This window comes from Cricetulus griseus, chromosome 4 (genome assembly GCF_003668045.3).
Source record: "Cricetulus griseus strain 17A/GY chromosome 4, alternate assembly CriGri-PICRH-1.0, whole genome shotgun sequence".
NCBI lineage: Eukaryota > Metazoa > Chordata > Mammalia > Rodentia > Cricetidae > Cricetulus > Cricetulus griseus.
This window is the reverse complement of record NC_048597.1, coordinates 100,533,643-100,544,401: the sequence shown is the minus strand read 5'-3', so window position 1 is coordinate 100,544,401 and position 10,759 is coordinate 100,533,643. Positions and strand designations below refer to the sequence as shown.

Sequence of the window (10,759 nt, the reverse complement as noted above, 5' to 3'; positions counted from 1 at the left end):
AGACAGACAGACAGACAGACACACACACACACACACACACACACACACACACACACACACACACACATACACATACACACACACCCTCCACCCCACTCCCACCAGTGCTGGCCTACTTAGCAACACAGCATGAGACAACTTGTCCTTGGGTGAGCCTCTTGAAAGAGGTCATCACTACAGTTCACCATGTAAGGCAAATTAACAGCTTTGGGAAAGGTTTTGGCTTTCAAATACAACAATTCTAGGAAGTTACTTTGACTCTAAAGTAGATTCAGATTGCTTGACCTGAGCTGGCAGGATACATTGTGTCATTGATTCAAATAGGACCAACCCCCAATACTGAGGCCAGAGTTCTTGAAAATAACACTTTCATCCTTTCTATCTCTTCTTCAGGCCTGTGATCTTGGACCCAGCCGATCCCACAGGCGATGTGGGAGGAGGTGACCACTGGTGTTGGCATCTTCTAGCTGAAGAAGCAGAGAAGTGGCTATCCTCCCCCTGTTTTGACTCGAAACCAGGACAAAGTATACAGCCATGGAAAGTGCCAGTAAGAGTGCCCTGAAAAAAGTGGGTGGCCTGTCACAAATCAATCAAAGGGCTTTCTAGCTAGAGTGATTTGAAATTATTGAGCACCCCAAAGAATTGAAAACTGTACTCCAAGAGTTCAGTAAGTCATCTCCCATGCCCCAGGTACCTAGAAACCCAGAGACAGGTGACATAGTGGGGACTGGTCTCTCCAGGAGGGATCTTGCAGCAAGGCTATCCTGTCCTATCTTTTGTCTAGACAGTGCCTTGTTCCCTATTGGTGCCTTCATGCCAACACCACTCATGTGCCCAATCAAAATGCCTGCAGACACTGTCCATTGTCCCCTGGAAGTAGGGACACCACTCTCTCTGGTGCTTACTCTTTGGGACTATCCTCTTTGGCTGATTTTATCACATGTAACCTTGAACCCCAAGTGGGATATGTGGACAGTGCAGCTTCCTCAAGCTGAAAGATGGAAAAAGAACAGATAACAGAGAGGGGGGATCCTGAGGCAGGGTGGATTGGGGTGGGGGGACCTGGGGAATTGGTTCAGCAGAGTTCAGGACCCACAAAAATGCAGGGTGCTTGTGGTAGCCTGCCTGTGATTCCAGCCTTGGAAGGCTGAGTCAGCTGAATCCCTAGAGCAAGCCAACTAGCAAAGCTAACAATGTGGGCTGGTTCTGGGTTTGATTGTCCGAACCTGCCTCAATAAATAAGGTGGAATAGTGACAGAGGATGAGTCCTCACAGCATCCTGTGGCCTTATATATGTAGACATAAGCATTCGCACACACGAAAAAACATGCATACAAATGGCATATGCATGAACACACATGCAAACATGCATATAGATGCATGTAACACTGAGAGAGAAAATAGAAAAAAAGATGACACATAATAAGCATATTAGGTTAAAAGCTTCACAGACGAATTCCCACACTTTTAAAAACCTAGAATTGTCACATGGCCACTTGTGACTTTGAAAGTGGCTACCAAACAGTGGGTAAAGTTGTGTCTCTGAATGGTTAGAGCTCGTTCCTCCTCCACCCGAGACACACCAGGCACAGCCCTCCAGGCTACCCTGCCTCAGGCAGGCACATTTTCTTCTTTCTTCTGTCCCTTCCTGCCACTGTTGACATCTGGGGACAAGTCAAGAGAGCTGTGTTGTGCATTGAGAGATGCTGAACACTGTCCCCTGGAAACATGTAGATGTTTCCAGGTTGCAACCTGAGACATTGTGTGGTGTCTTCTGGTGAGAGAAACTTGGTCCCAGGTGAGACCTGTACCTCAGGGGTGTGTCCCTGCCTTCACCTGCCAGCCCACATTAACAAGGCTGATACTAGCTGTCAGTTTGTTGTTCTGTTTAAGTGTCTCTGGGTCAGTTTCCCGAATATGCTTTCCAGATTCTTCTCTGGAAACAGGTTCTCACTGTGTAGCCCTGACTGACCTGGAGCTTGCTATGTAGACCGGGCTGGCCTCTAACTCACAGAGATCTGCCTGCCTGTGCTGGGATTAAAGGCATGTACCACCACACCCTTCTTTAAGTCCCCATCCCACCTCTCTTTCTCTCCCCAGGTAGTGCAGACCCCAGGAAGCTGTGGAGCTCAGATCTACCCCACTGTGGCTGAGGGTAGACCAGTTGGAATCCAGCTCTGGAATGAAAATGCTGGAAGAAGTTTCTAGAGTTGTCTAACAATTGATTTAAAGACTCAGTCTATGTTACAAAAGGGAACCAGGTCCAGTCCTCCCTGGCTGCCGTACTCCCTGGCTTCAGGGCTCCCTGGCTGCAGTGCTCCTTGGTTTCAGGACTCCCTGGCTGCAGTGCTCCCTGGCTGGCCCCTACTTCTCTCTCCTGCACTCCCAGATGACTGCTTAAAATCAAGACTTCAGATCTGCTCCCTCCCACCCCCCGCGCCCTACCCGGGGGTCTCTGTGGACACCTCTCTGTGCGACTGATCTTCAGAGATACATGCCCCCATGCAGCATGCTGTGTTCCAGTTCTGTGTGTTTTTTCTGTCTCCTTCTCTACACATCTCTCTCCAGCTCCAGACTCACCCTGTGTCACCAAAGTTCAGCCCCTCCCTTGCCCTTCCTTTCTGCCAGTCCCATTTAGCTCTGAGTCTTTCACTGAACCTTTGCCGAACTCTTCCCTCCAACCACAGGCCTTTCCTGCCTGTGTGGAGGCAGAAGGTTCCCCCCAGCAGCCAGCCAACCCCCTCCTTCCACCTCTGCTGTTAAAACCCCTTCTCTTGGGGAAATGTAAATAACATGTATCCCTCCTCCTAAGGTCCCAGGACAAACCAAGTGTGCTTCTACCAGAGTTCCCGCTAAGGAACCAAGGCATTCATCGGGTTTACCTGCAGCACTCCGGTGAGGGGAGCACAGGCAGGAGCATGGGTGACTTGAAAGCTGCCACACCGGAATGTCCACACCTACCATGAGTGATGGCTTCTCCGGGGCTGCCTAGAAGGAAACCCTTCCCCTCATCTTTGCCCTTATATACTCTAACTCCTCTCAGAGACCACATGTAACTAGGGTAGAATAGCATACCACTGGTTGGGACTGGTTGCTGGACACTTAGGTGAGGGTCCCATTAACCTTCCCCTACCCATCCCCCTTCCAAGAGGGAAGATCAACAGTCAGCGGGCCCAGCCTTGATATCCTCTGATAAGTAGGCTCAGGTGGACTCCTGAAGACGGCAGCAGTTAGGCTTCACACATGCTAAGGCTGGATGATACCTGCCTTAGCCTTGACAGCTCTTGTCTTTAACCTTATTGGCTGCCCAGGATCCTCACCCCAGGGCTTTAACTTCATTAATACATAAGGTCTTAGCCCCATGCATCCCCAAGCAAGTTTGAGCCTTTCTGCCTGTACTTGCTCTGGTGCACTGAGGACCATGCCTACCTAGCCCTTGTGCCGCTTTTCATGGTATAACTGCAGCACCCCGGGGAGTTTACTTCTGTGTGACTCCTTCATCCATCTCTGGATATAAACTGCTGAGGTGACTCAGGGTGGGTCCTGGGTGAGTTTCAAGGGAGGGGCTTGCCCAGACAGAAATCCTAGGCAAGTAATTAGAGGGCCAGGAAATGAGATGTGGCCCCCTCTGTAGAGAAGAGATGGAGCTATAGGTAGCGTTCAAACCTCATAGCCAGTGATGAAACCAGTCACCCCTAAGTGCTGACACCCCACCAAAGCCTCCAGATACGGGGATTTCAGGAGCCTCCACCCCCCACACCATTGATAAACATTCCCAATGTATCAAGAAGCTAGCACCAAATCTCTGTGAGGATAGGAGCTCCTGAGTTAGTCACCTCCCTGGGTTTCCACACTGTATACCACATGGCTGTTCATTTTTATGCTTTATAATAAACAGTGGCCTTGAGTACATCCTTCCTTCCCTATCCTGATAAATTATTAATCCAGAAGGGGGTCATGTGTACAACCCACACAAATATGGACCCACAAAGAGCACGGTGCTGAGACTTAAAGGGGACAGAAGAAACCCCTCATTCTCTCCCATCAATGTCCTCTCAACATCTTGCGGGTAAGTTAAAGTCATGGGGAGCTGAATAAGAGAGAAGTCACAGTGATCAGGGAACATGCCATCATTGGTTATTGCTGTCCAGCCCTTTCTCAGAAAATTGGCAATTAATGATTATGAACAAAAAATAATTAAACCCAGGCTCACCAGTGCAATCATGTCAAGATAAGTAAGTGGGCATAACTAATAAGGAAAACATATATTATTATTATTATTATTATTATTATTATTATTCGGGGAAATCTGATTCAATCAGTGCTGGAAGGAATGTAAAATCAGAAACATCACCATTTTGTAAGCTCTGGTGATGTAATGACTAGCTGTCACTGGATGGGGCCACTAGATGCAATGCTGATGGGGACACTATAACCTGGGTCCAGATGTCACCTCCCAGCCCAGAGCTAAAGCTCACCAATGAGAGGGGAACAGTGCAGTTGGAGGTGTACCCTGGGTTCCATTGCATTCAAACAGCAAAGGATAGAAACTAGGAGAGAGACAGTCAGTGCTGGCATGTAGCCCACAACACAACCCATGTGTTCTTGCCAATTTGACAAAATCATTTTGTTAGTTCAGCATCAGCATTAGCTACAAGGAACAAAAGAAGGGGCTGTGGCAAAGGCAATGGTTAAGTGCTTGCTGCACAAACACAGGGACCCAACACCCACATAAATGTGGGGCGTAGTGGCATGCCTATAACCTGAGAGTTGGAGGGAGGAGACAGGAGGCGCTCAGGAGCTCTCTAGCCAGACAGGCTAGCCAAAATAGCAAGCTCAGTTGAGGGGCCCTTCCCTGCTCTGTGTGTGTGTGTGTGTGTGTGTGTGTGTGTGTGTGTGTGTGATCGTGCAAGTGCCCAAATTTGTGTGCCTGTGTGTGTGGAGATCATAGGTCAACCTCAGGTGTAAATTCCTCAGGTGCCACCATCTACCATGATTTTTGTTGTTGTTGTTGTTGGAATTTTTTTTTTTTTGAGACGGGGTCTCACATTGTGACCTAAAGCTTGCTAATTACAATGGGCTGGCTGGCTGGTCCCAGGAATCCTCCTGTCCCTGCTTCCCCAGTGCTGGGATTACAAATGTGTGCTACCATGCTAGCTTTTTAGATGGGTGCTGGGAAGCAAGCTTGGGTGCTCATGCTTACAGCAATTGCTCTACCCACTGAGCCACCCCAAGCCCCTCTTTGCCTTTCCTCTCTCTTCTGTGATATTCTCCACAGGTGCCAACACTGTCCATAGATGGGCCTACCATGATAAGGTCCCCTGCTCTGACTTGACCAGTCTCAGAGGAAAACAAGCCCAGAGGCAGGCTGGGTGCTGGCACTGAGGCCCTGTACCACAGACTTTGGACAAGCCCTCTAGCCACAGGTCTGCCTTGCAGTCACACTCATCCTGAGCCATAGGTCACTCATGTGGCCTTGCTCTGGCCATGGCTTCCTCTTTGCTGGGGATGGGCACCTGGTTGCTAGAGTAACTGGGCACAGGATACAGGTCCCAGTCTATGTATGTTCTCGTTCTCTTCCTGATGATTCTGGGAACCAGGAATCCATTCACACTCAAGGTCCTGGTTCCACCTTCTCTGGCTTGCACATTTTGTCAGCTCAGTTCTCCTCATCATCCTCCCCCCCCCCCCCGTGTGTATTTGTGTGTGTGCAGGTGTGACTGTAGGTGTGGGTGTGCAACCATGGGTGAGTGTGAAGATCAGAGGACATCTTTTAGGTTCCCTCCTTCCACCTAGACAAGAAATAAGGGTCTCCCTTATTTCTCCTGCTGTGCTGTGACTTCCAGGCCAGCTGACTTGGGAGCTTCCGGTGGATCCTCCTGTCTCTACCTCCCAGCTTGCTGTAGAAGTTACAGGATTACAGATGTGTGCCACCACATCCTGCCCGTTATCTACTTGAAATAGTAATTCATGGGATTGGCCTTCTTTCTCCTATTTCCCCGTGTTCAACTTCAATCAGAGTCTCAATTGAGACAAGGACAAGACTTGGAGGGGTCAGCAAAGTTGCCTGGATTTCCAGTATCCTGAAATAAGTAAGGGATGACAATGGATGCCTCCTGGGTAATGCTCTGAGGCAGCCCCGCCTCCCACCACCTTCCCAAGAGGTACTCCAGCAGGCAAAAGACTGGACCATGAGCAAAAGTCTCCAGCTGGATGGAACAAGGAGGCAACTGTGGATTCCAGGAGGTGGGGTGGGTGGGTAGATAGCTGATGACCTCCTGGAGGGGCCTTGAGGTTCACATGGGCAGAACAACACATATTTGAGAGAGTACCAGCCTCTGTGGACATAGTTCTTTATTAGCATTATGGGGAATCCCCATAAGTGGGAGAGACGCACACACCCCAAAATCAAAGTAGAATTTAAATAAAACTATACCAATTAAAATAGAACAACAACAGTTGTTGCTTCTCATACCCCAAAACACCCATGCTGCAGCCTGGTAGACATTTCCACCCATCCTGGAGCACTCCATCTTGTTTTGTATCCCTCTGTGCCTCCCTGCCTCTCCCATCTTTAATATTCCCATTCAGGGAAGCTGAGACTTTGCTGGGGGGTTGGGGGGGTGCTGAAGAGTGATGGGTCAATTCAATCTTCATTGGACAGAAAAGTAAATAGGCCTGGAGAGTTGGGGCCCAAAGTCAAGGTCCCTTATCAAGGACATGGCTAGGCTGGGACTTGAACCCAGCTACCCATTGCATCAGCACCGAGGTATCTCTCTGTCTCCATAGCAACCTTCAACAATGACTCAGCAGATCTTGTCCCAGAGCTGTCTGAGGAGCCCTCCTTCAAGCTCTGAGCAGCATTCTGGTTCAAACAGTCCTGGCATCCAGGGAGCTGTCTTTGATAGGATGTTGCAGCTTTGGAGAGAAGAGAGAGAGAGAGAGAGAGAGAGAGAGAGAGAGAGAGAGAGAGAGAGAGAGAGAGAGAGAGAGAGATGCCTTAGTGGCTGGGCTTTTGGTTTTGTGCACAGTCTTACTGAACAAGCTGTCTGTCAATCACTCACTGAGATCCACCAAGAACAAGTACACTATCCCTAGGGAGCTAGCTGCAACCTCTCCATACTTCATGCCCCTCTCCTATTCCTCCCACTCCCCACCTCTCTTCCTGGGTCTCTTCCTTCACTGTGACGCTCTGCCTTTTGCTGTGGCTGTGCTTTCTGCCACCTTGTGTTGTTGAAGAGAATTAAATTCACCAACAAAGAACCAGTAAAACCCTAAAATGTGCTTAGGTGCTGGGAGAAGCCATTGAAATAGGATTGGGCCACAGAGGGCCATTCTGAGTGGTGGTCTCCCAACTAAGGCATCTTTCAGTAGCCTACAGGGTTTGCATACTGTACTAGGGGAGATAGGGACAGGTTGGAACATGGCTCAGAAATACTTCTTCCTTGGCATCCACATGCCCAAAGGACACTGGACAGATGCCGGAATTAACCCCAATTAACAGTGTGGCTTTTCCGAAATCATTCTTCTATCTATATGGAAACAGCTCTTTCCTGTGAATCTCAAATTTGACCCTGTGAATTCACAGCATGAAGTTCCAAAAGATTCCTAGCCGCTCTGTTTTGAGAAAGGGTCTCCTGTAGCCCAGGCTGGACTCAAGCTCTATAGGTAGCCAATGATAACTTTGAACCCTTGATCTTCCTCCCCCTACCTCCTAAATCCTGGGATCACAGGTCTAAAATCCATATTTTTGATAGTTATCTTCCAAGATTGGGTGTGGGGGCGACGCCCAGTGCCTGTCTGAGTTTGAGTTTGAATCGTTAGCACCAACATAAATCCTGGCACGGCCGGCCGTGTGTCCCTGCAACTCCAGTGCTGGAATACAGAAGGCAGGGGGATTGCTGGTGGTCAGTGGCCAGCCAGCTTAGCCTCAGTGATGAGTTCCACGTTCAGTGAGAGACTGCCTCAAAAAACAAATAAGGTAGAATGGGCCTCCATACAGACATGTATATATCATAAACCCATGTGAACACACACACAGAGTGTGGTGGGGAGAATGAGAGAGATTTGGGGGAGAGAGTTATCTTCCAGGACTGTCAACCTCACAAGACCTAGAGCCACCCAGGAGACAAACCTCCGGTGGTGTCTGTGAGGGAGTTTCTAGATTGAGTTAGTTCATGTGGAAAGATTCATCCCAAATTCGGGCAGCAATACCCCGTGGGTGGTGCCCTGAACTGAGAACAAAGGGGAAAGTGAGCTGGGCACCAGTGTTCGTCTCTATCTGCTTCTTAACTGTGGATACCACATGACTAGCTGCCATGCCTTCCACACAGTAGTGGGCTACACCCTCAAACAATGAACTGTGAACTGGAATAAATCTTTTCTTCTTAAGTTGCTTCTTTTTTTTTTCCAAGACAGGATTTCTCTGTGTAGCCCTGGCTACCCTGGCACTCGCTCTATAGACCATGCTGGCCTTGAACTCACAGAGATCTGCCTGCCTCTGCCTCCCGAGTGCTGGGATTAAAGGTGTGCGCCACCATGCCAGGCCAAACCCTTCTTTTTGAGTTGCTTCCTATCAGTTATTTTGTCTCAGCACCAGGAAAACTGTAGATGCTAAAGGGCACCAACAGAGACCCTTGCTGCTCATGGATAGAAGACTCCATCTTGCCAAAACGATGGATCGGCACACAGATCGAGGCTGGCCCTCACAAAATCCCAGTGACTTTTCTTGCAGAAATGAGCAAACATATCCTAAGATTCATGTGGAACTTCAAATGACTTCTGCAAAAGCCAAAACAATGTTAAAAAAAAAAAAAAGAAGAGAAGAAATGGGACCTCTGTGTGACCCCTCACCTCCGGGATATATCAGAGGAGAAGGGACACAAATAATTTAAGAGCTGGAGACAACAGGGCCAGGGAAAGCTAACTTCCGGGCCTAGTGGGGCTGTTACACACTTGAACTCAAAGTATCTGTAATTATCTGCACAAGGCCTGCACAAGATTGAGCTTCATGACATCATGTCATGGAAGGGATGAGTGGCTCATGAGGCCACACCCCTTCATAAGGATTTATATACAGTTAATGGTTGATGGGGGAGGGGGAGGGATCTTCTTCAGTGATTTAGACATTGGTAAGAAGCCCATGCTCCTGTAAGCAACCCTAATGAGACACATGAGAGAGAGAGAGACAGACAGACAGACAGACAGACAGACACACACACACACACACACACACACACACACACACACACAGAGCAGGGAAGGGCCCCTCAACTGAGCCCACAGGAGGGAAATGGCATTGTAAGTGGGAGTGAAAAGATGGGTTACTTGAAAGTAAGCTCATTTTAAATGACATTTAGCTTATTTTATAATATGATCCAATTAGCATATTTTACTTTGCGTTCCAATTAGCATATTTTACATTATGTTTCAATTAATTACCAGCTCTTCAACAAGATTAAATCAAGTATTCATGGGTTTTTCCCACTAAAATTATATGCTTCGCTTGAGACACTCCCCACATCTCTCAGGGCAGGAGGACATTTGAATACAGTCTCGTCGTGATGGTCAGCTCTCTGGAGACAGCTTTTGCATCTTGTAGCCTTTTGCTCACTGAGGATGCCATATGCAACAATGGGGACCTGAGGATTCTCGGGGGCATCATGCCAGGCTCCCTGCTCTGTAGGAGCCTAAGAGTGTCAAGATGTCACACAGAGCATCAAGGCCATGGTGTTCCTGATCCATAGGTCACCATGTGGCTGCCGGGGTCTCACATCCAAGAAGCCGGCCCTGGCAGAGGCAGGAAGCCAGCAACCACTAAGTACCTAGAGACATATGGGGCATGGATAGAAGAGAAAAGAGGCGGGAGAATGGCTCCAGGGCACCAACAGAGTTCATGTGACCAAGCCACCAAGCCTTCACATGCCCATTGTCACTCTCAATGCCTCTCCATCAACACGTCTCACTACAGTACCCAGTCATTCTAATTGTGTCCAGCCCCCTCGGCAGCTGGCCTGACTGCACCGAGTCTCACTGCTGAGCAGTGAGGTTGGGAGGGGGTCTACTGGGATCAGGGGAGGAGTCAAAAACAAGTATTTTCCTAAGAAAGGGGTGACCTGGGCCACCCCACTCTGGTTCTTCTTGCTTGGCCATGAACATCTATATGGAGCTGGACCAATGACATCCATTTAGCAAAGATGAGGAAACAAACACGACACCCAAAGGCCAACACATTGACCAAGCACAGCTGTCCAGTAACCCAAGCACTGATCCACCAATGTATTATGAATGATGAGCATGGCAGGGCATCGGCTGGCACCCACCTACCTCCAAGTTCTAGGAACTTGAGGAAGCACACTGCTGCCTGGATATATTTATATATTGGAGGGTGACTAAGGACCTGACACCAACCCCTGACTTCCACACGCTTATGCACAGATGCGTACATACATGAACGCACATACACATATACTCCCATGAACAGGTATACATAGACCCATGCCACACACACTTAAAAAAAACACACACACAAAATAACTAGGAATCACACATTTAAAGAGATAACAGCTTGAAATGGCGGGTCATAGAAGCCATAGAACATGGCATGAAGTGTTTGTCAAAGAAGGAAGCAGAAATCCAAAGACATAAACGAAGCAGCAGGCAGAGAACAGGAGCTAGACACAGCTGAAGAGACAGTTAGCTGACTGGAAAATGGACTGGAAGAAATCAATTAGCATGGAAAGTCCTCCTCCCTCCGGGT

At 48.6% G+C, this 10,759-nt stretch overlaps 1 protein-coding gene across 1 annotated transcript in view; it reads left to right on the top strand.

Annotated features, from left to right (window-relative positions):
* Oas2 (2'-5'-oligoadenylate synthetase 2) overlaps nt 1–3,912 on the top strand; it is a 24,817-nt gene extending 20,905 nt beyond the window's left edge. Inside the window, exons 10-11 of the mRNA XM_027414133.2 lie at nt 394–547; nt 2,101–3,912. Coding sequence (XP_027269934.1) covers nt 394–547; nt 2,101–2,208 — 262 coding nt within the window. The 3' untranslated portion in view covers nt 2,209–3,912. The remainder of the gene's footprint in view (nt 1–393; nt 548–2,100) is intronic.
* The last annotated feature ends 6,847 nt before the right edge of the window (nt 3,913–10,759 follow it).